The sequence below is a fragment of the Canis lupus genome, chromosome 11 (genome assembly GCF_048164855.1).
Source record: "Canis lupus baileyi chromosome 11, mCanLup2.hap1, whole genome shotgun sequence".
NCBI classification, from domain to species: Eukaryota; Metazoa; Chordata; class Mammalia; order Carnivora; family Canidae; genus Canis; species Canis lupus.
The window spans coordinates 27,388,122-27,415,942 of record NC_132848.1 but is presented as its reverse complement, the minus strand read 5'-3'; the positions used below and the strand labels follow the sequence as shown (position 1 = coordinate 27,415,942).

The window sequence follows — 27,821 nt, the reverse complement described above, 5'->3', positions numbered from 1 at the left end:
TTTCTTTTACTAGGCAATTGATAGATCTCTCCTTTCTTCTATGCCTCAGGGTTTACCTTTCACCTTGAAGGAGCTTATCAAAGTATTTTCCAAAACAAAGAAACCCCCTCTCTAAGAAGTGTTCTGGAGCCAACTATTAAAATAGTAATTCCTCACTGTACTATAATTATATTGTAAAATTTTAAGTGTAGGGTCATTGGGTTAATTACCTTTCTTCAGATGGCATCATATTAAACTCTAATATTGGGATCCCTGGGTGGCGCAGCGGTTTAGCGCCTGCCTTTGGCCCAGGGCGTGATCCTGGAGACCTGGGATCGAATCCCACGTCGGGCTCCCGGTGCATGGAGCCTGCTTCTCCCTCTGCCTGTGTCTCTGCCTCTCTCTCTGTGACTATCATAAATAAATAAAAATTAAAAAAAAAACTCTAATATTAATAATCTGTTATTAACCTAATCTCATACTTTGATTTCTGTTTACAAAGCTGCCACTTTAAAGTAGAAAAAGCAGATTTTTAAAAAATCCAAATCCTCTCCTAAATGATACAGAGTAATTAATTTCATTTTAAAAATTTTCAGAGAGAAGGTTCCTCACAGCATTGTTTTATTGCAGACGTTGCTCCTAGGTGCTTATATGTATCAACAGATGATTAGATTAGTCAGTTACAGAAATATGGCTGTAAAAACTGCATGGTTACTGGGGAAAATGCTGATCATTTAGTGTTCAGTAGAGAAAAATGTTTTAAAATCTGTAATGTTAGAACTGTGCATGTAGGGGATCCCTGGGTGGCTCAGCGGTTTGGTGCCTGCCTTTGGCCCAGGGCGTGATCCTGGAGTCCCCAGATCAAGTCCCAAGTTGTGCTCCTGGTATGGAGCCTGCTTCTCCCTCTGCCTGTGTCTCTGCCTCTCTCTATGTCTATCATGAATAAATAAAATCTTTAAAAAAAAAACTGTGCATGTAGAGAGAAAAACCAAAAGGGAACATAGAAGGGAAGAAAATGATTTATTGGGGGTGGCAGACATGTGGCAGAATTTTGTAAAATTTTGATTTCCATTAATGTTGCATAAGTACAAAACTCAAGAGTGCAGAACTTCCCTTCCCATGAGAAACCCAGTGACTGTTTTTATACAGTAGAGATTTTCCTCTGACCTGAGGCTTAGATTTATCCTGCTAGAGTTTATCATTTGTATTTGTATCTTACTATGGTTTCAGTGGAAAAGAATGATCTTGTGCAAAATGCCCAGAGGTGTTGGAAAGAAGCACTCCTTGGGACGCCTGGGTGCTCAGCGGTTGAGTGTCTGCCTTCAGCTCAGGGCGTGATCTTGTAGTTCTGGGATCGAGTCCCACATTGGGCTCCCTGGGAGGAGCCTGCTTCTCCCTCTGCCTGTGTCTCTGCCTTCTCTCTGTGTCTCTCAGGAATAAATAAATAAAATCTTAAAAAAAAAAAAAAAAAGTACTCCTGAGTCTTGGGCTCTAATAGCCAGTGTCCCACCTGACCCCAGCTCAGGTTGTGGGTGGGGTCAGGTGCCTGAGCTGTGGAGAAGGGAAATATTTCTATGAAGGTTTTAGATTTGGAAAAAGCATTTCCCCTTATAGTCTATCTTTCAAATTGCTCTACTTTTAAAGTGTCCTGGTTCATAAGCATCTTTTCTAATCCAGGTTGTCCCAAAGTCACTTTCTTAAAAAAGATTTTAGTTTTTAAGTAAGTTCTCCACGCGTCATGGAGCTCAAACTCACAACCCTGAGATCGAATCACCTGCTCCACCTACTGAGCCAGCTGGGAGCTCCAAAAGTCATCCTTATAAATTTTCCAATTCAGAGGTTTTTAGTACATTCACTGGAATTAGACAACCCATCACTGTTGTCTAATTCCAGAATATTTTCATCACCCCCAAAAGAAAACCCACAGCCATTAGCAGTCATTCCTTATTTCCCCCTCCCTCCAGCCCCTGGCAACCACTAATCTACTTCCTATCTTAGGGATTTGCCTATTTTGGGCATTTCCTATAAATGGAATGATAAAGTACATGGTCTTTTGTGACTGGTGACTAGATTCTTTCACTGAGCATGTTTTCAAGTTTCATGTTGTAGCCTGTGTCAGTACTTCATTTCTTTTTGTGGCTGAACAATATTCCATTCCATGGAGATGTACATTTTGTTTATCCATGCATCCATTGTTGGGCATTTGGATTATTTCCACTTTGGGCTGTTATAAATAATGCTGCTCTGATTGTTCAGGTGCAAGTTTTGATGTGATATAATTGTTTTTAAGCAGTACCTCTGTATTTAAAAAAAAAAAAAAACATTAAAAATAGAGACCAATAAGCCCATACTCCTACCACCTAACTCAGCCATATTCATTTTTTAAAAATTTTTATTTATTTATGATAGTCACAGAGAGAGAGAGAGAGGCAGAGACACAGGCAGAGGGAGAAGCAGGCTCCATGCACCGGGAGCCCGACGTGGGACTCGATCCCGGGTCTCCAGGATCACGCCCCGGGCCAAAGGCAGGCGCTAAACCGCTGTGCCACCCAGGATTCCCAGCCATATTCATTTTTATACTACCTTCAACATGTAGGTATTTTAAATGGGTGAAATCATATACTATCTTGATGCTGATGACTCCACTTTTGTTCTCTCTTCAGCTCACTCCAATTGGACTTTCACCTTCACCATTAAAACTTACAAGTCTTGTCAAGATCACCAAAAACCTCCAGCTTGCAGAACAGCAACCCATCCTCTGTCCTCATACCACTTGACCTCTAGATGGTAATGGCACTGATGATCACCTCCTCTTCCTCTTGATTTCTACAGCACTACACACTATTAGTGTTCCTTCTACTACATTAGCCACCCCTCAAATTTTATTTCCTGTTCCTTTTCCTGCCTAACCTCTAAGTGTTGGAATGTTTCCAGATTTGCTTCTGGGCCCCCTATTCACCATTCTCTCCTTAGCCATGACATCTAGTCCTCATGATTCCCAGATTCACATATATAGTTCTGACTTCTGTGAACTTTATACTCATACATACAATTGTCTACTTGACATGTCGACTTAGAGGTCTAATAGGCACCCCAACTTAGCATGACCAAAGCAGATCTGTTGATTCCTAACCCTGAAACTTTATCTCCCGAGTCTTCCTTCATCTTTGTAATAGGACCTACACAAAACCCAGGAGTCATCATTGATTTCTTTATTCCTTATTTCTGTTATCTATCTCCACATCTCCAGATATCCTCTAGAATCTAGTTACTTGCCATCACTTCAACTACTTTAGTCCAAGATACTTTCTCTCACCTGGACAACTGTAATAGCTTCCATCCTTAACCCATCTGAAGTTCATTCTTTTTTTTTTTTTTTTTTTTTTTTAAGATTTTATTTATTTATTCATGAGAGACAGAGAGAGAGAGAGAGAGAGAGAGGGAGAGAGAAAGGGAGAGAGAGGGGCAGAGACACAGGCAGAGGGAGAAGCAGACTCCATGCAGGGAACCCGATGTGGGACTTGATCCCGGATCTCCAGGATCAGGCCCTTGACTGAAGGCGGCAATAAACGCTGAGCCACCCAGGGATTCCCCTGAAATTCATTCTTCACACAGTAACCATTGTGATTTCTTTAAGACCAAAGTCAGACCATGTCATGTCCCTGCTCACAGCTCTCCAGTTGCTTCCCATTAAAATAAAATCCAGCATCTTGTCATGAGTAGAAGGCCATCTGTAAGCTGTTTCCTGCCTGCCTCGCCAGTGCTGTCTGCTACTTTCCCCTCATCACTCTACCTCCGACACACTGGCCTGTTATTTCTCCAGTGCAATGAATTCTTGTTCTTTAAGACCCTTGTGTGAGCCATTTCTTATGCTTGGGCTGCTCTACCAGGTCTCTGCAGAGCTGGTTCCTAGTCATCTCTGTGGTTTCAGCTGTAATGTCATTTCCTCAGACCTTCTCACACCACCCATCAAAAGTAGCTCTTCTGCCCCTATGTGGTACTCTGAAACCTATTAGCCTATGTTATTTTCTTCATAGTATATATTATTACTCTGAAATTATCTCATTCATTTACTTATCTGTTTTCTATCACTAATATTAATAGTCACATTTAGTAAGCACATACTATGTGCCATGTATTGTGATAAGTACTTACATTTTCTCATTTGTCATCCCCTTTTACAGATAAGGAAACTGCAGGTTCACAGAGCAAGAATTTTGTTTATCTTATTTTACTGCTCTACCCCTAGCACATGGAACACCGGGATCAAGTCCCGCATCAGGCTCCCTGTGTGGAGCCTGCTTCTCCCTCTGCCTGTGTCTCTGCCTCTTTCTCTCTGTGTCTCTCGTGAATAAATAAAACCTAAAAAAAAAAAAAAAAAAAGAACAAGAACAAGACAATCTGAATCACCTTATCTCTGTTAAATAAATTATACTTGGACAGCCCTGGTGGTGCAGCGGTTTAGTGCTGCCTGCAGCCTGGGGTGTGATCCTAGAGACCTGGGATCGAGTCCTATGTCGGGCTCCCTGCAAGGAGCCTGCTTCTCCCTCTGCCTGTGTCTCTGCCTCTGTGTGTGTGTGTGTCTCTCATGAATAAATAAATAAAATCTTTAAAAAAAAATAATAAATAATAAATAATAAATATTTGGAAACCTTTCCACAAAGAAAAGTCCAGACATAGAAGGCTTAATTGGTGATTTTTACTTAACATTTTAGAAAGAAGTAATAACCAGCATCTATACAAACTCTTCCTGAAAATTGAAGGGGAGGATTACTTCCCATATCATTCTTTTTTTTTCATATATCATTCTATAAAGCAAACATTGTCCTAATACCAAAACCAAAAGAAAGGCATTACTCAGAAAGAAAACTAGAGAGCATATGTCCTTCATGAATATAGATGCAGAAATTCTTTTTCTTTTTTTAAATATTTTATTTATTTGAGAGAGAGTGAGCATGAACAGGGATGAGAGGGAAAGGGAGAGATAGAAGCAGGGTCCCTGTTATACTGCAAGCTCGACAGGAGGCTCGACCCCAAGGACCCCGGGATCATGACCTGAGCCAAAAGCAGACACTTAACTGACTGAGCCACCCACGCGTCCCCAAAATTTTAAACATAATTTTAGCAAATTGCATTCCACAATATATAAAAGGGAGAATGCATCACAATGACCCAGTGGGGTGAGCTTCAGGTATTCCTCATATTTCTTTTAAGTGTTTCTTTCCCCAGCCTTGGTTACATTCCTCACACACATGCTCTGACCAGTAGTCAGGTGAAGACTAGGGATACCCTCTGTAGATTTCTGAAGTTCTCAGTCGGTGCAAGCCTCCGTTCATTTCTCTTCTACTCTGGCCTCCTCTGGCTCTCCACACTGTCTCCTGGGCCGGTCTGCAAACTCTCCAGGTGGGAACTGGGGTGATCATAGGTTCACCTCATTTGTTTTCTCTCTCTTAGGAGTCACTGTCCTGTGCTGCCTGTCTAGTAGCATCTGAAAACCATTGTTTCATGTATTTTTCTGTTTTAACTGTTGAAGTTGAGAAAGTAAATGCAATCCTTGTAACTCCATTTTGGCCAGGTGTGTCCATAGTTGGAATATGAAATTATTGACTCACATTTTATTGTGTTATTATCCCAAAATGTGATTAATTCCCCTATATTTGACATTTATTTTCATATTTACTTCATGCTGAAGTAAACATTTTCATGCACATACCTTTTTGCTTCTATTGAATTATTTCCTTAAGTTTCCTTAAGTTTCCAGGAGAATAAGCAATTTTGAAAGAACTAATTTTGCATCACAAAACTACTTTTTTCCAGCAGTGAGTATTTTATTATTTTTTTATTTTGTTTGTTTACTAAGATTTTATTTATTTATTCATGAGAGAAACAGAAATAGAGAGTGGCAGAGATACAGGCAGAGGGAGAAGCAGGCTCCATGCAGGGAGCCTGACTTGGGACTCGATCCCAAGTCTCCAGAATCACACCCTGGGCCGAAGGTGGCGCTAAACCACTGAGCTACCCGGGCTGCCTTTACTATCTTATTATTATTATTTTTTATTTTTATTTTTTCCCTTATTATTTTTTTAAATAGGCTCCATGCCCAATGTGGGGCTTGAGCTTACAACCCCAAGACCAAAAGCCACATGCTCTACCAACTAAGCCAGTCAGGCATCTCAAAAATTGTATTTAAAAAAACAGTTTTATGTATGTTTATATATGTATACCTATGTAAATATATATATCTGTATCTATATATACATTCATGTATGTATATATATGAATGCTTCCATTACCCAAGGGCTGACCTCCTTGGCTTTCTGGGTCTCAAATTGAAGAAGGGACTCCCTCCGAGAAGGGACTCATTGGGCTATTTTGGGAAAACCGGTGATGTCTAGTCTCATCATGTTTGCCAGTGGCTATTGAGTGTTAATGATTGGTCCAGTTCAGATCTGCGTTCACCCAGAACCAACTGACTAGCTCAGAGAGATGAAGTGATGTAGATGTAAAGAGCTTCCCAGAATTGTGTAGTCAGAAAGAGTGAGTAAAGAAAGCAGTCTTAAAAAGTGTGGAGTCAGAATGGTAGGGAGATTGCTATTTTCCAGACACCCAGAAGAAGGGAGAGTAAGGTGTAAATAAAACACCAGTTATTACTGTAGTGTGAAGTGTGACTTCTATTTATTTTGTTTTTCATTTGCTGGTGTTCATTCATTTATCTAATTTATCTAACAAATACTTTTTGAGAGACTTCTGAGTGCCAGGGATACAGAGGGAAACAAGATGCAGTCTAAGGGAGTCAGTTGGACAAAAAGGAAAAAGTTAAAAAGGCTGAGGTAAGTTCTGTGATGGATTTATTCACAAAGCTTTATAGGAGCATAGGGAGAGAACCTCAGCTCAAGGCAGAGGAATCACAAAGGTATATTAGTTATCTTTGATGCATAACAAACCACCCTAAAACTTAGTGGCTTAATACAGAAATAATCATTTGTTATCTCCTTTAGTTTTTATGGGTCAGGAATTCAGGAGCATCTCAATAGGGAGATTCTGGCTCATGAGAGGGAAGCGTCTCTCATGACATTGCTTAGATATTGGAACTAGGGGATCTACTTCCAGGATGGTTCACTGAAGTGGCTTACAAAGTTGATGCCTCTCCATGGGGCTCCCTTGGTGTCCTTATGGCATGGCAGTTGACTTCCCCCAGACCAAGTGATTCAGGAGACCAAAGTGGAAGCTGTGCTGTGTGTGGCCTGTCATTGAAAGTTACACATGATCACTGCCACCATAATTGGTCACAGGGTTACCTGTGGCTCAGTGTGGAGAAGGCCTACACAAGGGTGTGAATACCAGGAGGTAGAAACATTTGGGACCATCTTGGAGGCTGGCAATAAATATAGGGGTATGTATATTTTTTCCAATGAGATTTTTTGTTTCTTATGGATAAATACCCAGTAGTGTGATTAGTGGATCATATAGTATTTCTTTTTTAGATTTTTATTTAATTTATTCATGAGAGACCGAGAAGCAGAGGGATAACTCTGAGAGCCTCTGAGAGAGGCTCTCCCTCTGGGGAGCCTGATGTGGGGTGGGGCTCAATCCCAGTACCCCAGGATCACAGCCTGAGCTGAAGGTAGACACTCAACCACTGAGCCACCCAGGTGCCCCAGTATTTCCATTTTTAACTTTTTGAGGAACTTCCATATTGTTTTTCATGGTGGCCACACCAGTTTGCATTCATATCAATATTGTACAAGGATTCTTTTTTCTCCACATCTTCACCAACACTTGTTTTTCTTGTCTTTTTGATTCTACCCATTCTGACAGATGTAAGGTGATATCTCATTGTGGTTTTTTGTTTTGTTTTGTTTTTAAAGATTTTGTTTATTTATTCATGACAGACACATAGAGAGGCAGAGATACAGGCAGAGGGAGAAGCAGGCCCCATGCAGGGAGCCTGATGTGGGACTTGATCCCCGGTCTCCAGGATCACGCCCTGGGCCGAAGGCAGGTGCCAAACCGCTGAGCCACCCAGGGATCTCCCAGCCCATTTTTTAATCAAATTGGAGGTTTTTTGGTATTGAGTTTGTGTAAGTACTTTAATATATTTTTTATACTAACTCTCTATCAGATATATCATTTGCAGATGTCTGCTCCCATTCAATAGGTTGTCTTTTCTTTTCTTTTCTTTTTTAGATTTTATTTATTTATTCATGAAAGAGAGAGAGAGATTGAGAGGCAGAGACACAGGCAGAGGAAGAAGCAGGCTCCACGCAGGGAGCCTGATGTGGGACTTGATCCCAGGTCTCCAGGATCACGCCCTGGGCCAAAGGCAGGTGCTAAACCGCTGAGCCACCCAGGGATCCCCTGTCTTTTCATTTTTTAAAAAACGATTGTATTCATTTGAGAGAGAGAGAACACGTACCTGAGCATCAGCAGTGGAGAGGGATGGGGAGACGGAGAAGCAGGCAGAGAAGGGCTGCTTGCCCATTGCAGGGCTCCATCCCAGGACCCCAAGATCATGACCTGAGCTGAAGGCAGACACACTCACCTGACTAAGCCACCCAGGCGCTCCCTCCTGTCTTTTCATTTTGTTGATGGTTTTCTACCCTGTGCAGAAGCTTTTTATTTTGTATAGTCCCAATAGTTTATTTTTGCTTTGTTTGCCTTGCCTTGGAGGACTGATCTACAAAAATGTTGCTGAAGCCAGTTTCAAAAAAATCACCGCCTGTATTTTCTTCTAGGAGTTTTAAGGTTTCCAATCTCACATTTAGGTCTTTAAAGCTTTTTTTTTTTTTTTAAAGATTTTATTTATTCATTCATGAGAGAGACAGAGGCAGAGACGTAGAGAGCAGGTTCCCTATGGGGAGCCTGATGTGGGACTTGATCCCAGGACTCCAGGATCATGACCTAAGCAAAGGCAGATGCTCAACCACTGAGCCACCCAGGTGCCCTGGTCTTTAAGATTTTAATTTTTTTTTTTTTTTTAAGTAGGTTCCACACCTAGCATGGAGCCTGACACAGGGCTTGAACTCAAAACCCTGAGATCAAGAGTCAGACACTTAACCAACAGAGCCACCTATGTGCCCTAAGATTTTAATTTTTAAAGCATTTATAGTAGCTACATTATCATCCCCTGGCTTTGCACTTCACTCTCCCAGTTACTTATTATCAGTGGTTTTCTGTGTCATTTTCTCACAGAGAAAAAGAGTCTTCAGGATCTCAGCCCTTTTAGAATACTTGTGGCAACCCTCCAGTATTGTCAGAAAATTAGAATAGTAGGTCAAGAGTGGGTGAAGGATAAAATTTTGATCTATATCAAGAGCGAGCCCTTCCCAACACACACAGATCTACAGTGACATCTGACAATCTTTGCTTTGTGAACGTTTGTCTTAAATCCTAAGATTGGCAGATTAGGGAGAAATTTACTGGAGGCCGAGTAAAAAGATGCCTGTAAACATGTACATTTAATTTTAAAAATTCCTTCAGTAGCACCTTAGAGTTACTTGTGTTGATCCTGGTTTTCAAAAGTTAGCCTCTCAGTACCCCTGTGACAACAGCAGGGCAGCTGATGACGTGGTTTACTCCTTAGCTGCTTTCACCAGCTTCCAGATGGCTGCTTTCAGGAAGGTTTCCATAGCGACCAAGGGCAGGAAAAACCTGCCCGCCCAGTTTAGCGATATTATATCCGGCTCGTTCTGAGAACTCAGAGACTCAGGGCAGTCTGGGAGATGTGGCATATATGGATTATTGCAGAGACCTTGAAATATATATCCAGAATCTGACCATTTCTTGTTGGTTCCACTGTAGCAAAGTCAGTATCATTCCCACCAGCGTCACCTCTGCCTGCTGCATTCAGCCTTCTCTGCACAGCAGCCAGAGAGCTTTTATTTTTATCAATTTTTATTTTTTTTAAGGATTTTATTTATTTATTCATGAGAGATACAGGCAGAGGGAGAAGCAGGCTCCATGCAGGGAGCCTGACATGGGACTTGATGACATGGGACTCAATCCTGGGTCTCCAGGATTAGGTCCTGGGCTGAAGGCAGCACTAAACTGCTGAGCCACCTGGGCTGCCCCAACCAGAGAGCTTTTAAAAACCTAAATCAGGGGATCCCTGGGTGGCTCGGCGGTTTGGTGCCTGCCTTTGGCCCAGGGCGCGATCCCGGAGTCCCGGGATCAAGTCCCACGTCGGGCTCCTGGCATGGAGCCCGCTTCTCCCTCTGCCTGTGTCTCTGCCTCTCTCTCCTCTCTCTATGACTATCATGAATAAAAAAAAAAAAATTAAAAAAAAAAAAAAAAAAAACCTAAGTCAGATTCAGGTTCACCTCTGCTAAGAACTCTGTTGTGATGCCCACTTACCAGGGGAGAAGATCCAAAGTCTGCTCACACAGTCAGGCCCTCCATGACTCCTGCTGGAGTTTGCTCTTCTCTCCTCATTCCCAAGCCCCTGGCCACCTTGCTGCTGCTGTTGCTTCCTCAAAGGCTTTGTACTTGCTATTCCTTCTGCCTGGATCCCTTTTCCTTCAGATAGCCAAATAACTTGATCCCTCACTTCCATTTTTGTCTTTGCTCAGATGCCACCGTATCCTCAGAGGGCTTTTCCTGACCACGTTATTATACATAATAACATAATAAGAGGGGTTACCCTCTCTTCTGTACTCCCTATACTTTTATCCTGCTTAATTTTTCTTATAATACTGTAGTTATCACGATCTGACTCAGCTATTTTTATGTTTATTGTCTCATTCTGTAATGTAACGGCTGGAACTTCTGATTTTCACTGTTGCATCTCAGTCCTTAGAACCATGCCTGGATTGTGGTGGCACTCAGTAAATGTTTGTTGAGTGGATGAATGAGTGGGAGGCAAGCTAAGATCAGAATTGTCTTCCTGGCTCCCTCAGTTCTCCAAAGCCAGAGACAGCTCATTTCCTTCACTGTCAGCAACGCCTGCTTTTACACACTCTCTCTGTCCCTCCAGAAGGAACAACCAAATCATTACCTCTGTGGCGTCAGTGATGAGGATGCTCCTGATGATCTAGCTGGTGGCTGTGTGGTATCAGTTCACCAGGCAGGATGAGGAGATAGCATGGTTTTGTAGGAAGGTACATTATAGGAGTCTGTTTGGAAAACTGTATATGGGTCTCTTCTAGGCTTATTTTCTTCTCCATAATGAATAGAGGTATCTTCTTCAACATGTGTTATAAGGATTGAATGATGATGTGATTTTTTTTTAAAGTTTTATTTATTTATTTATTTACGATAGTCACACAGAGAGAGAGAGAGAGAGGCAGAGACACAGGCAGAGAGAGAAGCAGGCTCCATGCACCGGGAGCCCGACGTGGGATTCGATCCCGGGTCTCCAGGATCGCGCCCTGAGCCAAAGGCAGGCGCCAAACCGCTGCGCCACCCAGGGATCCCGATGATGTGATTTTAAAACTTGTAGTTCATTCCCTTTCATGTAAAAGTATATATTGCTCTATCTAGCACGTAGTTCTGATTCAAACCTGACCCTATATAAGCTGTTATACTAAAGGAAGACATTCGTTTTTATTTTTTTTTAAGATGTATTTATTAGAGAACAAGTGGGGGGGAGGGACAGAGGGAGAGAAATCCTCAAGCAGACTCCCCTCTGAGCATGGAGCCCCACACAGGGCTCATCCCACAACCCTTACTTAGATCACGACCTGAGCCAAAATCAAGAGTCAGACGCTCAACCCCGCATGCCAGGAAGACATTCAGCTTTATTATCCTTACACAGAAGAGACAACCCTAGGATGGCCAACCTATGCCGATTCTGCAGTCTGGCTCTCAGTGGCGCTTGTCTGGAAGCAGGAGGGAGCAGCTCTCCCAGTTGGGCAGCAGGGCCTCCCTGACGGGCATTTAGGCCGAATGCGGCATGGTCAGGGTGTGTCTGAGGCAGGAGTGGAGGTTGGTGACCAGCTGAGCTGCCCTTATGAGCTACAAGATGACTCTTTTGCCCCAGAAAGAGAACGGGGATTTTTTCACATGCCCACTATGAACATATGCTTAAGTTAAGGGCTCATAGGGTGATGTCTTCCCAAAGCTCCCTTTGATTTTCCTTTTCTGCTTTTTCAGTCACCTGACCCTTCTGGGTCAGAATTCTGTGGCAGAGGGAGTGAGAAGGTGAGGTGCTGGTGTGGACCAGAACAGCAGGAACCACTTGAAAAATGGCAAGAGAAGACGTTTCTTTAGGTCTGGGTCTGGGGGGACATGATTTTAAAAACTGGAAGGCAGCTTGTCCTAAAATATTTCAGCCACATTTCCTTATTGCTGCCTCTCATTTTTTTTTTTCACAGAGTCCAAGCCTTTCATTCCATAGTTGGAAATAAAAGGCTTAATAATCAGAAAAGGCTGAGGAAACTGCTACAGAAATTGCATTTCTGTTGAAGCTCGAGTAATAACAGATTCTTTCTAGATCTACAAAGAGCAGTAATAACAGATTATGAGAAGGTAGAGAGTTAGAGGACACCCCCAATTGATGGCTTTTTCTTTTTTAAAATTGAGATACAGGACGCCTTGGTGGCTCAGTCAGTTAAGCGTCTTCCTTCTGCTCAGGTCATGATGCCTGAGGGTCCTGGGATCAAGCCCCACATCGGGCTCCCTGCGCCACAAAGAGTCTGCTCCTTCCTCTCCCTCTGCTCCCTGTTTGTGCTCTCCTTCTCTCTGTCAAATAAATAAAATCTTTTTTAAAATTTAAAAATAAAAAAATCAGATATAATTTAGATGCTATAAAATTCATTTTTAAAGTGTGCAATTCAGTAGTTTTAGTATTTCATACTGTTGTGCAACTATCACCACCATCCCATCCTAGAATCGTTTTCATCTCCCCAAATTGAAACCTTGTTAGTGGTCACTCTGAAGTCCCCCCTCCCCCATCCTTTGGCAGTCATTAACCTATTTTCTACCTATGGATTTGCCTCTTCTGGACATTTCACTTAAATAGAATCATACAGTATTTATCCTCTTGTGAGTAGCCTCTTTCACTGAGCATAGTGTTCATCGATAGAGTCACATGTATCAGTACTTTGCTTCTTTTATATGGCTGAATAATTTTCCACTATATGGATGGATGGTCCAAACTTTTTTTAATAGTTTCTAAAAAGATTTTATTTATTTATTTATTTATTTATTTATTTATTTATTTATTTATTTATTTATTTATGAATGAGACAGGGAGCACAAGTGGGGCGCAGAGGAAGAGGGAGAAGCAGGCCCCACAGAGCAGGGAGCCTGATATGGAGCCCGATCCCAGAACCATAAGATCGCAACCTAAGCCAAAAACAGACACTTATAAATGAGCCACCCAGGTGCCCCAGTTGGTCCAAACATTTGTATATCCATTCATTAGTTGGCTTTTTTCTCCTTTTTGGCTATGATGAATAATGCTGCCATGAACATCTGTGTACAAGTGTCTGGGTGGATGGACATGTTTTCATTTCTCCTAGGTGAGTAACTGCAGGAGTGGAATTACCAGGTCATATGGAAATTCCATTTACCTTTTTGATAAATTGCCAAACTGTTCTCAACATCAGCTGTTCCATTTCACACACCACCAGCAATGTAAGAGTTCCACTTTCTCTACATCCTTGTCCACACCTACAATCCTTTTGATTAGAGCCATCTTAGTAGGTGTGGAATGGTACCACATTGAGGTCTTGGTTTGCATTTCCCTGAATGAATAATCTTTTTTTTTTTTTTAAGACTATTTATTTATTCATGAGAGACACACAGAGAGGCAGAGACACAGGCAGAGGGAGAAGCAGGCTCCCAGTGGGGAGCCCGATGTGAGACTCGATCCCAGGAGTCTCACATCGGGCAGATCCTCAACCACTGAGCCACCCAGGTGCCCTGATGAATAATCTTTTTACCTGCTTTTTGGCCATTTAATTCTTCTTTGGAGAAATGTATATGCAGATCTCTTGGTCATTTTGTCTTTTTTATTGTTGAGTCCTCATTTTTTGAGAGGACAAAAAAAGGGAGGCAGGAGTTTCAGCAGCAACAGGAGAGATCTAGATTAGATTGCGACCTCCTGGTTTCCTAGCCATAAGGCTAGTGGAGAAAGTGGTCGAGTGGATGGTTTGGTGAAGGGGAAAATGTCAGTGTTGAGGTGAATTCAAGGTATTGGCTTAGAAGCCTAAGTTGTATTCTGCTAAATGGTTCCTTAAAAATTCTGGCTCAGGGATCCCTGGGTGGTGCAGCGGCTTGGCACCTGCCTTTGGCCCAGGGCGTGATCCTGGAGACCCGGGATCGAATCCCACGTCGGGCTCCCGGTGCATGGAGCCTGCTTCTCCCTCTTCCTGTGTCTCTGCCTCTCTCTCTCTCTCTGTGTGACTATCATAAATAAATTAAAAAAAAAAAATTCTGGCTCAGGGAAACCTAATCATGGAGGTTTGGCTGTTTTTTTCCCCCCTTTTGAAGAACCATTGGCTTGAGCCTAGGGCACCAGGAAGCCTGTGTGTATGATTCTCTCCTTTACCAATGGAACTGAGTGGACACTCCTCTTGGCTCACAGAGCTGTTAATAGTTTTGTAGCTTCTTCAGAGTGTTTCATGTATCCTCTCCCAGATGAAATGTTCAGAATAGGAGGCATTTCTTTGAAGGGTGACTTTTCCTTTTCACTCAGAGTAGTGGGTGGAAATGACTCCTAGGAGAGAGGCTGCATTATAATGGCTTTCCCCTCTGCTCTCCTGCCAGGGCAGATGTTTCTGGACCAGATGAAGCCTGAGGAGCCTTCCAGCTATAAGATAATAGGCCAGGAAGCCTTCTGAGTGTAGATTTGCAGAAGACCTGCCCTGCCTCTCCACACAATGTCAGGTGAGAGGCTGTCCAGAAGGAGAGGAGGGTCTCGCCCTGAGGGCCCATCCAGTGGAGTGGAAGCAAGACAGACCTCTGAGGATAACAGTGCGAGAAAGGAGGAGGCCCTATAGGGCACCCAGGGTCACCACAGCTTTTCACGGCTCAGATCTCCAGCTTCCCTCAATCTCTTATGCTCTCCCCTCCCTCTAGGCTACAACTCCTCACACTTGGGTGGGGGAAGATGTAAGGAGATGAAATTTGGTTATGTTTTGTAACATGCTGCTTTTTTTCTTTTGCTCATTTTTAGGTCTTTTCCCCACACCCACCCATCCCACTTCAAAGGGTGCAGTCCTCCCTTTTCTGCTGGTGCCCTGGGGGAGCGTGGGGGATGTCCCAACTTGAATTTTCCCCCTCAATGCTCGGCATTCTCTTCATCTCCTATTCCTGATCCTCCTTGATTTTAGGAAACCACATACCTTCTGCCAGTGGCCCCTTCTCAGCCCTGACCCCGAGCATGTGGCCCCAGGAGATCTTGGCCAAGTACACACAGGTATAGCTGGGTGCCCAGGCTGTGGCGCCAAAGGGAACCTACTGCTTTAGACTTCCCGGGGGTGGGTAGCCACCCTACTGTGTTCACTTCAGCTCAGAAGCCATCATCAGAGATGGCATCTTAGCTCCACGTCCTCTGGGAATCAGTCATTAGGTTGGAGAAAAAGTATTATGGCACCATGTGCTCAATACTGTCAGGATATAGAAATGCATAAAATTTATTTATACCTTGATCTTACTGTCTTTGACCTCTGAAGAGAACGAGGAAAATGCTGGGTCAGATGGAGAAGGTGGTGGCTCCTATAGCTGAGTGATGACCACAGAGGCTTCAAGGCAGGGGCGGCCTTTGATCTGAGTCTTGACGGCCGGTGGAATTTCAGCAGGCAGTTGTGTGGGTGGCATCTTCCAGAATCTGTGGTCCCAAACTGGTGGCCACACAATTGGCTCTTCCTAATCCTGGTTCTAGAAGGAAGAGTCCGTAGAACAACCAGAGTTCTGCTACGATGAGTTTGGTTTCCGCGTGGACAAGGAAGGTAAGAATGGGCCCTTGGTGCATAATCTTGCTGGTGTCCATGGGGAGGACTCCAGCTCTGGTGACAGTCTATCATGCCACCATGAACTGGGCTCTGGGGTTTCACCTCCTCCTGTACTGACAACAGTATCACCCTCAGAGGCAGCTCTGAGTATATGGAAACTTCTGATATTTTTAAGTTTAGGTTAATTTTATTGATCTTCATATGATAATAAAAGCAGTGATTTTACTGTAGTGAAGTTGAAAAACACAGAAAAGTATAAAGATTAAAACAAATTAACACATGATCCCACAACCTAAAGATAACTGTTGACACTTCAGTTTCTTTCTTTCCTGGCCATGTGTGTCTGTACTTTTCATAACTGACGTTATGATATCTACACATTTTTTTTGATATCTACACATTTTTATATTGCTCTTATGTCTCTTAACATTATTTACCACAAGCGTTTCTTCTGTCAGCTAAGATCTCTTTAAAAGCATGTTTTTCATAATATTCCATTATAATGGATTTATCCACAATATTTTATAACCACTCTTCTGTAAGTGGGCTTCCAGGCCATTTCCATTGTTTTCTTCTGTAAATATACCTTCTGGTTTCCAAATGGGCTGTCGGGAAAGCTGTCTGCCAGAACCCAGGACAGCCTGTCACCAGGATATAACTAGGACTAGAAGATTTTAATGGGCTGAAACCAGTCTTCGGGTCACTCATATTCCAATTCTGATGTAAGTTTTCCTTGCTCTCTGGTTTGCAGGCAGATACTTGGAAGTTAGAAGCTGGGCCTGTGAGGAACACAGGGAATTCTCTAGCATAATGGAAATATTCTCTATTTTGATGGGGATGACATTTAGACATTTACTTACAGATACTCACCAAAGTGTACACTTAAATTTGTGCATTTGACTGCATGTAATTCACTAAAGGTGAAGTTTTGCAAAGCTGAGGCTGAGAGTGTGGTTCTCAGATGAGTAAGGATGAGGAGTTGTGTGAGGCTACGTGCCCTGATGTGCCCTGGTGGTGTTCATGCCAGCATTTTAGTGGCTGTCTGCAGGTTGTATGAGCTCCACCACCACATCCCCAGTGCTTTGAACAAAGCTGAAGGTGGCCCTGGCCCTTGTGGAATTCCCAGGCAATGAACGAATAACATGCCTGTTATTATTCATGGGGGCAAGAAGAGCTATGAAAAAATTTGGAGCTGTGGAGAAGAGGGGAGGTGGGTTGTGTGCAAGGTGATGAAGGAAGGCCTCTCGAAGGGGAGACATTTGGATAGAGACTAGGAATAGTAAGTTCAGAGGCCCTGAGGTGGGAGTGGATTAGGTGAAGAATAGCTGGAGCCAAGAGACCAAGAGCGGTAGGTGATGAGGATGGAGGAGCCAGGCTGAGAGGATGTAGTCACAGAGCCTTGCAAGGCCTCTGGTCTGAGTGAGCCAAATGACATGGTCTGATTTGTGTGAGAAGGGGCACTCTGACTACTGGGTGAATGCCTTTAGGGAGGCAGGAGTAGAAACCAGTGAGTGAGAGGGCTGTACGGACCCAGATGGAAGTTGATGGCTTGGTCAAAGGCCATAGTTGGACGTGGTAAGAGCAGTGAGAGTCCACCAAGACCATTTGCCTTGGGGTTGAATGAGGGAGTAAGTGGAGAGGAGCCAGAGGGGCTTCTGAGGTCCAAGCCTGAGCATCTGGAGAGTGGAGGTGGGTCTGTGGATCTGGGAGGGACCAGGCAGGTTTGGGAGAGAAATGAAAGCGCTTGCATTTGCTCATTGGTGCGTCTATGGGACATGCGGATGGAGCCTTGGGAAGCTCTTGGAAACGTGGGTCTGGATTTCAGTGGTGAGATCTGGGTGCTGGACGTAAAGGCCATGGCCTGGCCCTGCTCACCGCTGCACCTCCTGGCTCTCTCCTGGCAGACAGTGCCAACCCCACTTCTAGCAGGCTTCCGGGTGTGTCTCTGTTGGAGGACCCTCCACAGAGGCTGCGGTGGCAGGCCCACCTGGAGTTCACCCATAATCACGATGTGGGGGACCTCACCTGGGACAAGATTGCTGTCTCTCTGCCCCGCTCTGAGAAGCTCCGCTCCCTAGTGCTAGCTGGCATCCCACACAGCATGAGGCCACAGGTGAAGCTGCGAGGGACCTGCAGAGGGCCCATGGGGTGGGGGGTTCAGGGGTCCCACCGAAGCCTCATGCTGCCCCCCCCCCCCCCCCCCCCCCCCCGCAGCTATGGATGCGGCTCTCCGGGGCTCTGCAGAAGAAGAAGAATTCTGAGCTGTCCTACAGAGAGATGGTGAAGAACAGCTCCAATGATGAGACCATTGCTGCCAAACAGGTGAGACTGGGCCGGCGCCAGGGGCCCTTCGGAAGCACTTTCTGGTCAGAAACTGTGTGTGGCCTGCAAGGGAGCAGTGAGTTGCCTGAGGTCACAGGAACCTGCTCTTGTCAGTCTCTCCTTGGCAGGGGTGGCCCCGGGGAGCAGGCAGCCATGTGGCAGCCCTTCCACTCAGACATGTGTCTGGAACAAGCCTGCACTTCTGGGTCTTCTGTAGGCAGCAGGGACAGTTGTCGAAAGACCACCGAACCTGGGTGTGCAATAGGATCACCTGGAGATTTTACTTTTTTTTTTTTTTTAATTTTTATTTATTTATGATAGTCACACACAGAGAAAGAGAGAGGCAGAGACATAGGCAGAGGGAGAAGCAGGCTACATGCACCGGGAGCCCGACATGGGATTCGATCCTGGGTCTCCAGGATCGCGCCCTGGGCCAAAGGCAGGCGCTAAACTGCTGCGCCACCCAGGGATCCCCTGGAGATTTTAAATACAGATTTCCAGGCCTCATTCTGGAGAGTCTGAATTCTGGAGTTCTGCCTTGAGGCCTAGAGATCTGTAATTTTATTTTCTAAGTTCCCCTGGTGAATGTGGTAGAACCAACTCCACACTAGCCAAGCTATAATCCTGAAGGCAGGCGGGTGCACTCTGACCGGAGCATTAAGAATCCTCAGTCCTGAATGGAAAGCCTGCCTGGGCTTTGTCCCACACAGGGGCCTCCCAGCCTCCCTCGCAGGGCTGCCTTGGGTGTGACCATGTGGAGCGCAGTGTGGGCCTCCAGGCCTGCAGCTGCATCTCACGGGGACTCGTTGTGGGTGGGCTGCCGGCAGATTGAGAAGGACCTGCTCCGCACCATGCCCAGCAACGCCTGCTTCGCCAATGTGAGCAGCATTGGAGTGCCCCGCCTGCGCAGGGTCCTCCGAGCACTGGCCTGGCTCTACCCGGAGATCGGCTACTGCCAGGGCACAGGCATGGTGAGCACAGCCCAGGAGGGACAGGGGGTGTCTCCAAGGGCATTCTCCAGGCCTCCACTGGAGAACAGGACCATCCAGGGCCGTGGGATGGGTGGCAGGGCTAGGAGTAGGAATCCCCATGGGGGGCTGGGGCTGCCGAATATGTGGGTTCCAGCCTGAGGGGAGCATGCGGTCTATGATGTAACCCCCAGAGGGGGTACCTCTTCTAATTCACATGGAGACCTGGGTAGAGGCCCTTTGTTCCCTTGCCCTGGCCAGGTGGCTGCCTGTCTCCTGCTGTTCCTGGAGGAGGAGGATGCTTTCTGGATGATGTGCGCCATCATTGAGGACCTGCTCCCTGCCTCCTACTTCAGCACCACTCTGCTAGGCGTCCAGACAGACCAACGGGTCCTGCGCCACCTCATCGTCCAGTACCTGCCTCGCTTGGACAAGTTGCTCCAGGAACACGACATTGGTAAGGGGGTCGGCACCCACCATCTTCTTGGGGGTCTGGGGGGCCTGCAACTCTAGCTCAGATGCGCAGGTCTGAGGCCTTCAGACACAGCTGGTGGGGGACGGGGCAGCTGGCTGTGTGGGAGAAAGAACATCTGACAAGAGCCAGGCCCCGAACACAGTAGCACGCATGGTCTTTATTGTACTCTTGTTCTTTGATGTGCCTGACAGCCTGTCTCCTCCCTTCTCTTGGAGCAGGCAAGACCACTTGCTGCTCTTTGGGGGCAGCCCTCCCCCTTCTTCCCAGCACGTGTCTCTGGGGAACGCTCCCCCTTCCAGGCTGTCCTATGCTGGCTGCCCCTGGTTCCGGCCACAGAGGCTCTGGTCTGTGTCCACAGAGTTGTCCCTGATCACGCTGCACTGGTTCCTCACGGCCTTTGCCAGTGTGGTGCACGTCAGGCTGCTGCTGCGCCTCTGGGACCTGTTTTTCTACGAGGGCTCCCTGGTGCTGTTCCAGACCACGCTGGGCATGCTGCGGCTCAAGGTGCGGCCGGAGCCCTGGCCCACCTGGGGCCCCTCCTCTGGGGGCTGCAGTGGGGGTTCAGCTCTTAACATTGTGTGATGTGACTGCTGGCCCCTCCTGAGAGGCCCACAGTGCAGTGGGTCCCCTGGGGCCCGGGACTCCTGGTACTGAGCTTGATCATCCAGGGAGTTTACCTGTTCCCGAGGACCGTGATTGGGGTCAGCCTGCAGGCCTGGCGTTCGGCAGTGACGTGCCCTCCCCTCTACTCCTTTCCTGCTTGGCCCAGGAGGAGGAGCTGATCCAGTCTGAGAACTCGGCCTCTATCTTCAACACGCTGTCAGACATCCCTTCACAGATTGAGGACGCGGAGCTGCTGCTGGGGGAGGCCATGCGGCTGGCTGGCTCCCTCACGGACGTGGCTGTGGAGACGCAGCGCCGCAAGCACCTGGCCTACCTCATTGCGGACCAGGGCCAGCTCCTGGGGACCAGCGCCACCACCAACCTCTCTCAGGTGGGCCCATAAGGGAGGAGTCCCCGCCTCACCCACACTGGGGGGTTCCCGTGGAAGCCTGAAGTGAGAGAGGCCACAGGAACCCACCCGCCCATCCTTGCTCTGCTGCCCCCTCCCTAGCCCAGCACCTGGGGCCCGGCCCAGTCAGACCACAGCTGTGGAATGACCTGCTGCCTTGGCCTTGTGTGCATCCCTGCTGTGACCTGCCCCGTGTGGGTGTAGGACAGACCTGGCTTTGAACCGATTGCATTTCTGATGCTCAGAGCCGCCGCAGAGGCCATTCCAGCTGAGGTGGTGTGAGATGCTGGCAGGAGCTCTGTCAGCTTCCTCCAGTGCTGGGGCGCCCGCCACCCCGCCTGGCTGCCACCAACCCGCTCTCTGCCTGCAGGTTGTGCGTCGCAGGACCCAGCGGAGGAAGTCTGGCATCACCTCCCTGCTCTTTGGTGAGAATTGCCATGGCAGCTGGTGCTGGGCTGGGTTTCCTTCCCTGCCAGTGAGTCCCAGCTCACAACCCCCACCCCCCCTCCCCCCCCCGGCCCAGAACAGGCAGGCAGGGTGCCGATAGAGACCAGGGGGCATCCGTCCTCAGGTCCCGTGCAGACCCTGAGCTTCCCTGGGGTTGGAGGGGAAGGCTGCCCTGGGGCTGTGGCTGCCATAGTTCTCTGGGGCTCCCAGGGGAGGACGACCTGGAAGCGCTCAAGGCCAAGAACATCAAGCAGACGGAACTGGTAGCTGACCTCCGGGAAGCCATCTTGCGCGTGGCACGCCATTTCCAGTGCACAGACCCCAAAAACTGTAGTGTGGTGAGTTGTGGGTTCAACTTGGGGACTCTGGCTCCCCAGCCTCATTCTGAGGCACCGAGGCCCTGGTGAGAGGCACCTCCCGGTCAGCAGGCCCTTCTGCCCCTCGGGCAGGAGCTGAGCCCGGACTACAGCATGGAGAGCCACCAGCGGGATCACGAGAACTATGTGGCGTGCTCACGCAGCCACCGGCGCCGGGCCAAGGCCCTGCTGGACTTCGAGCGACATGACGATGACGAGCTGGGCTTCCGCAAGAACGACATCATCACAGTAAGTGGGGCGTGGGGAGCCTCGCGGCGAGAGCAGACACCCACCCCCGGGCTGCCAGGGCCCCATTCCTGTCCTACCCGCCCAACCAAGGGTGCAGCCGCACGGCTGCAGGCACGGGGCCTGGGCAACCAAAGCTTTGCTTCCTCCTGCTCTCCGCCGGCCAACCGTGCAGATCATCTCTCAGAAGGACGAGCACTGCTGGGTCGGGGAGCTGAACGGCCTGAGAGGTGAGGCCTCCATCTGAGAAGGGGTGGGCTGGGCAGTGAACCCGGGAGCCCTGGCCACCCTCCCCCGGCCCTCACAGGGTGGGAGGTGTGGGGACACCCCATCTGCTCCTCACAGGGCCCTGCTTCTCCTCCAGGCTGGTTTCCAGCCAAGTTTGTAGAAGTTCTGGATGAACGGAGCAAAGAGGTAAGAGGTGCACAGGGCACAGCTGCCCCTGGAGCTGCCACTGCCTGACCTTGGCTCATGCTGGGTCACCCCCTTGTGGGGGTGGCTGGCGCCTCTCAGACCCTCTCCCCCACCGTCAGTACTCCATCGCGGGGGACGACGCCGTGACAGAGGGGGTCACAGACCTCGTTCGAGGGACCCTCTGTCCAGCTCTCAAGGCCCTATTTGAGCATGGGCTGAAGAAGCCGTCGCTGCTTGGGGGTGCCTGCCACCCATGGCTGTTTATCGAGGAGGTAAGTCAATGGCTGGACCCACATCCCCCACTGTCCTTTTCCTTGAGCCCCTGGCCCTGTAGAGCTGGCACAGGGGCTCATGGGGAGGCAGCATGCACTCCGTTGGACCCTGTTGTCCCTTACACTCCCCTTGACCCCCCAGGCAGCAGGCCGGGAGGTGGAGAGAGACTTTGACTCAGTGTACTCGCGCCTGGTGCTCTGTAAGACGTACAGGTAACAGGCCCCAACCCCCTGCCCCGTGTCATCCTGGCAGCCCCGTGGGGGCCACAGCCTGAGCCCCCTGTACTGGGCAGCATGGCAGCTCTGGTCCCTCCTTTAGGCTGGATGAAGATGGCAAAGTCCTGACCCCAGAGGAGCTGCTCTACCGGGTAAGTGGGGTGGTGGGTGGAGCAGGCCTCCCGGGTCGGCAGCTGGAGCCACCTGACAGCCGGGCCCTCCCAGGCTGTGCAGTCTGTGAACGTGACCCATGACGCTGCACACGCACAGATGGACGTCAAGCTCCGGTCCCTCATCTGTGTGGGGCTCAAGTGAGTATCCCTGCCTGCTGTGGGCCAGCGGCCGTCCAGTCGGATGAGTGCTAGCCTGCGCTGTGGCCCTGTGGGTGCCTGTGAGCGGGCCTTCGGGGCCCAGGACCCGGACAGATAAGGCAGCCAGGCCGGCTTCCAGGAGCCTTCCTCCAGCGTTCTGCGGGCTGGCCAGGTGCTCGCGGGTTTCGGGAGGCACAGACTGTAGCAGCAGGCCCGGTGGGGGGCTCACCGGAACTGGCCACCCTGGCCAGCTAGGGAGGGGGCGCCTGCCTGAAGGGAGCTTGGGCGTCTGTGCAGCCGACCCGGGCCAGCCTGAGTGTGGTTTCTGCATTCGCCACCTGGAGAGGGGACAGCCTCCAGGCTCAGAGCAGGGCTGCGGGCGCCGCTCCTGGGCCAAGCAGCAGAGCTCAGGCCACTGTGCAGAGATGGCTGAGAGCAAAGGGGCAGTCACCTGAGGCGATCCCCAAGTGGAGGGAAGGGGCTGGGGTGCCCACCTTTCCCCGCCTGTCCCCAGCGAGCAGGTTTTGCACCTGTGGCTGGAGGTGCTGTGCTCCAGCCTGCCTACCGTGGAGAAGTGGTACCATCCCTGGTCCTTCCTGCGCAGCCCTGGCTGGGTCCAGATCAAGTGTGAGCTCCGGTGAGAACCCCGCCTAGTGGCCTGGGGTGGGGCCGGTGGGGGGGGCAGAGCGGACCTGAGAGCCACTGACTGCTTCCCCATCCCCTCCTCCCTCTAGCGTCCTCTGCTGCTTCGCCTTCAGCCTGTCCCAGGACTGGGAACTTCCTGTGAAGAGAGAGGTGGGTGGGTGGGGTTGGTTCTCGGCCCTGCACCCACGTTCCCCGTGAGGGCTGCCTGGGGTGGGGAGGCCAGGCGTCTGTGCTGGCAGGTGGCCCCAGACACTTCCTGGGTGGCTGAGGCGGGGCCTGTGGGGAGCCTGAGTGCTGTATCATGTGATACACGAGCCGCACCCCAGGCCATGCTGCCTGCGACAGAGGCTGTCCCTGTGCGCAGGAGGAGAAGAAGCCACTGAAGGAGGGTGTTCAGGACATGCTCGTGAAGCACCACCTCTTCAGCTGGGACATTGATGGGTGATGCTCTGCTCCGGTGGCCCCGCAAGCCGGGGCCTCCCCCACCTGTTGGCTACCAAGCAGCCCCTTCCTCAAGCAAGACGACAGCTCAGTCCTGGCCAGTCTTGGGTCTGCTTTGGGATGGGGTCTGTGGGAGGTGGCCCGGGCCCACTCCACACTGTGGGGTTAGTGGGGAGAGGTGCTGGAGCTCTGGCCTGCACCACGGCACGGTGAACGGGGACGCCACCTGGAATGCCCAGGATGGTCACCAGAGGACAGTGGGTGGCAGGAGCGGGAGGTGGGGCTGAGCCGGTTTCTCCCAGTGCCTAGGGGAGCGCTCTGCCTGGGTCTTCACGGACGCCCCAGGCCCCAATTTGTACCAACCAAAAATCTCTTTTGAGGTGGAGAGCCACCTCTGTACTGTCCGTTTTTGCTCAGGAAGGGGGCTCTTTGGTTTGTCAATAAATCGTGTCCTTGGGAACCTCCAGTCTTCTGTCCAGCCAGGGCGTAGAGCTGTATGTCCAAGGTTCTGTGCTTCCTGGAGTGGTCTAGAAAGCCTAGGACCCAGCCATACCACCCGCCTCTTCCACAGATTGAAGAAAAAGGAACCAAAGTCAGTGTTTTTGTTTTTATTTTAAAAAGACCACACAGCTTCCCGACCTCTGTCCCAGCACTGGTTTAGTGACTCCATCCCTAGTCCCTGTTAAGATAGTGACAGGCCAGAGGGAGGCTGAGCCCCTGGGCAAGAGGCGGCCGTAGCTTAGGGGCTGACACCCCTCCTGTCCCAGGGCCACGGTGGCCGCAGTGAGGCAGCGGGACGGAATGTGGGTGGGGTGGGTGGCCAGGAAGCACCTCTGCCCTCGTGGCACTAGTATGGAGCAGGACGCAGGTGGGGGCACAGGCGGTGGCAGGGTGTCTACATGTCAAACACGCGTGACGGGGCTGAGGTAAGCTGCTCCAACCCCAGGAGCGGTGGTCTCCAGGCCCTTCTGTATTGTGCACAGGACAGGAGGGAGCTCCCATCTGTCTCCCAGCCCCCAAAATAGATGTATACATATGCATGGCGATATAGAATATAGAGCTATATACACCTGTACAGAAACCGTTTGCCACCAGCCACTAAATGGTCACACTACACGAAGACGCTAAAATGGCAAGGGGCTCCCCTCCCAGGAAGCCTGGGACCCTGGGGTTGGCATCACGGGGAGTGGGGAGGTAGAGGCCCAGCTAGTTTCTTCCCTCACAGGGAAGAGCAGGAAGGAGATTCACCCCAGGCCTCGCCTGCCTGAGCAAACTGCAGCCAGACTGCACCTCTGACCTCACAAAAGGAGGTCAATAGAACGGCCCTGGCCTGTCCAGGCCCCGTCCTCTCCGCGGGGAGCCTGAGCCAGGGCGGCAGGCCTGCTCCAGCCTCCGGGGGGGGAGAGCAGGGCCCGTGATTGTCAGGACTCGTGACCTCCCAGGAGTTCCCGAGCTCCCCAGCCCGAGAGCTACAAGCAGGAATCCCAGTGGAGCTGCAAGTCATGCCCGTCGAGGAAGTCCGTGGAGAAGAGGCTGGGTGCGGTGGTGCTGAGCGGGGCCAGGCTGAGCACAGGGCCGCCAGACGACAGCTCCAGCCAGTCCATGCTGTCCAGGTGGCCGTCAGCCAGGTCCAGGCCCACACCGCTGGGCTCAGGGGCAAAGTGCAATTCCGAGGTGTCCATGGGTGAGGGGGGGTGGTCCAGGATGGCAGAGCTGCTCAGCATCTGGCTGTGGAGGTCGTCGATGAGGGACAGGGGCTCTGGCCCCTCGTGCCCTCCGGTCAGCAGGGGCAGCCCCGTACTGCTCTCCAGGAAGTCCTCCAGGCGCCCAGGGAGGGCGGGTGAGCCCGAGGGAGGCGGCGCAGCCTGGGGGAGCTCGGCAGAGGGTGGGGACGGCGTGGCCAGCGGTGACCCGCAGCTTGCCGTCGAGGAGGGCTTCTCTTTCCCTGGTACGGAGGGTGGTGGCTCCTTGAAATCCGCTGAGATTTCTGGCAAACAAGAAAGTGAGTGGATGTCAGCAACCAGACCTGAATAGGACCTGAGGCCGGCCCCTCTTTACACCACATACAAAAAAGTTAACTCCAAATAGGTCAGAGATCTGCACTGGATTCGGTAATTTCTTGGTTGTGACACCAGAAACACGGGCAACAGCCAAAAAAATACATTAACTGATATAAAAAAAGTGTTGTGCACGAAAGGACGCCATCAAGTGCAGAGACAACCCACAGGGTGGGAGGGAAGAGCACGCACCGTGACTCTACTGGCTCCCATCCAGACTAGAGCCATAACTCAGCCACAAAACCCAGCGGGGAAAAGGAGCAAAGGACTCCAGCATTTCTCCAAGAAAAGATCTGCGAATGACCCATACGGACAGGAGAGGATGCTCCGCTCCCCTCAGTCCTCGTTAGGGAAATGCAAGTCAAACCCACAAGGAGACTCCTTCACACCCAGTAAGGAGGCTAGTGGTTTCGGTTTTTTAAAACTGGAAATACGTGTTGGCGAGGACGTAGAGAGACACCAGCCCGTGGGCACGGCTGGTGTGAACACACACAGTGCAGCTGCTTGGAAGATGTGCAGGGGCTCCCAGCAGATGCTAGCGCGCCAGTGTTCATGGCACCGTTTGGTACAACAGCCTGGGTGGAAACCGCTCGAGTGTCCCTCGTGGGTGAGCGGTCAGCACGAGGTGCTCCGGCTCTGCAGTGGGAGCTCACACGGCCGTGACAAGGAAGGAGACTGCCACTTGCTACATGGATGAACCCTGAGGGTGCTGTGCTAGGGAAGCGGGCGGAGACAGACCGGGACTGTCGGATTCCACGGACAAGAGTCCCGGGGAGCCGGAGAATTCTGAGCACAGATAAAACAGGTTATCTGGGGCTGGGGGTGGGGGTGGGGGTGGGGAGCGCCTCCTGAACAGGACACAAGGGTCAGTACAGACGGAGACGTTCTAAGAACAGATGGTGGTGATGGCTGCACAACAATGACTGTATTTAATAATACCGAATTCTACATTTAAAAATTAGAATGGCAAATTTTATGTGTATTTAACCACAATAAAAAAATATGCAGAATCCAACCAGCTTACTCCCTGGCCCTCTTGGGCCTGTCTTCCCTCCCTCTCGCAGCCCATCCCAGCCAGACACGCGATCTCACCAGATCTCACCAAGCTCGGTCTCCCCAGCTGCCACCACTGGGGACGCTGCAGGCCCGCCCACCCCATTCAAATGCCTCCTGGGGCCAGTTCGGGCAGGCCACACCCCCAGCTCCCTTTCTCTACCGTCTTCACTGCTAAGGGCTCAAGGCCTGGCCTGCTCCCTCTCTGCTTCTGGCACAATCTCTTTCCAGGTAGCCTGAGCTTTCCCAGTTTGGGTTCCTGCCTGGACACCAGGAACTGCCCAGGCCCAGGCCCCTCTCCAGGCTCTGGCCAGCCTCTCCCACTGCCTGCCAGCACCACCCAGCCCAGCAGCGTCACAGTGCACCTGTGCTTGTTAGAAATGTGCCTCAGGCCCCATTGCACACTCTGGAGTCCACGGAGCCTCCCTAAGGTTAGAACCTGTGGCCTTGAGACATTAGCTCTTAAGCTCCTATTTTTTTTTTTTAAGATTTATTTATTCATTTCTGAGACAGACATACACACACACACACACACACACACACACACACACAGAAGCAGGCTCCACGGAGGAGCCCAACGTGGGACTCGATCCTGGGACTCCAGGATCACACCCTGGGCTGAAGGCAGCGCTAAACCACTGAGCCACCGGGGCTGCCCACTCCTCCTCTTTTTTGAGGCAAAACTCATCACTTAATTTCTTAAAATCTTAA

At 49.7% G+C, this 27,821-nt stretch overlaps 2 protein-coding genes across 15 annotated transcripts in view; one reads left to right on the top strand and one right to left on the bottom strand.

Moving 5' to 3' along the window:
• SGSM3 (small G protein signaling modulator 3) overlaps window positions 1-24,460 on the top strand; it is a 43,463-nt gene extending 19,003 nt beyond the window's left edge. For 2 of the 10 annotated variants that reach the window (XM_072843829.1, XM_072843832.1), the window contains exons 2-23: window positions 2,643-2,766; window positions 14,694-14,808; window positions 15,255-15,340; window positions 15,806-15,872; window positions 17,780-17,988; window positions 18,090-18,197; window positions 19,025-19,168; window positions 19,427-19,622; window positions 19,999-20,144; window positions 20,410-20,634; window positions 21,023-21,077; window positions 21,310-21,437; window positions 21,549-21,704; window positions 21,877-21,931; window positions 22,066-22,115; window positions 22,235-22,387; window positions 22,530-22,600; window positions 22,707-22,755; window positions 22,829-22,914; window positions 23,429-23,551; window positions 23,649-23,709; window positions 23,924-24,460. In XM_072843829.1, coding sequence (XP_072699930.1) covers window positions 14,802-14,808; window positions 15,255-15,340; window positions 15,806-15,872; window positions 17,780-17,988; window positions 18,090-18,197; window positions 19,025-19,168; window positions 19,427-19,622; window positions 19,999-20,144; window positions 20,410-20,634; window positions 21,023-21,077; window positions 21,310-21,437; window positions 21,549-21,704; window positions 21,877-21,931; window positions 22,066-22,115; window positions 22,235-22,387; window positions 22,530-22,600; window positions 22,707-22,755; window positions 22,829-22,914; window positions 23,429-23,551; window positions 23,649-23,709; window positions 23,924-24,004 — 2,256 coding nt within the window. In that variant the 5' untranslated portion in view covers window positions 2,643-2,766; window positions 14,694-14,801 and the 3' untranslated portion in view covers window positions 24,005-24,460. Of the gene's footprint in view, window positions 1-2,642; window positions 2,767-14,688; window positions 14,809-15,254; window positions 15,341-15,805; window positions 15,873-17,779; window positions 17,989-18,089; window positions 18,198-19,024; window positions 19,169-19,426; window positions 19,623-19,998; window positions 20,145-20,409; window positions 20,635-21,022; window positions 21,078-21,309; window positions 21,438-21,548; window positions 21,705-21,876; window positions 21,932-22,065; window positions 22,116-22,234; window positions 22,388-22,529; window positions 22,601-22,706; window positions 22,756-22,828; window positions 22,915-23,428; window positions 23,552-23,648; window positions 23,710-23,923 lie in introns of all 10 variants that reach the window. The other 8 variants (XM_072843827.1, XM_072843831.1, XM_072843828.1 and 5 more) reach the window with 5 other exon arrangements.
• Window positions 24,461-24,593: 133 nt separating this feature from the next.
• The window catches only part of MRTFA (myocardin related transcription factor A), a 198,047-nt gene continuing 194,819 nt past the window's right edge, over window positions 24,594-27,821 (bottom strand). For all 5 annotated transcript variants that reach the window (XM_072843822.1, XM_072843821.1, XM_072843823.1 and 2 more), the window contains one exon: window positions 24,594-25,987. In XM_072843822.1, coding sequence (XP_072699923.1) covers window positions 25,470-25,987 — 518 coding nt within the window. In that variant the 3' untranslated portion in view covers window positions 24,594-25,469. The remainder of the gene's footprint in view (window positions 25,988-27,821) is intronic.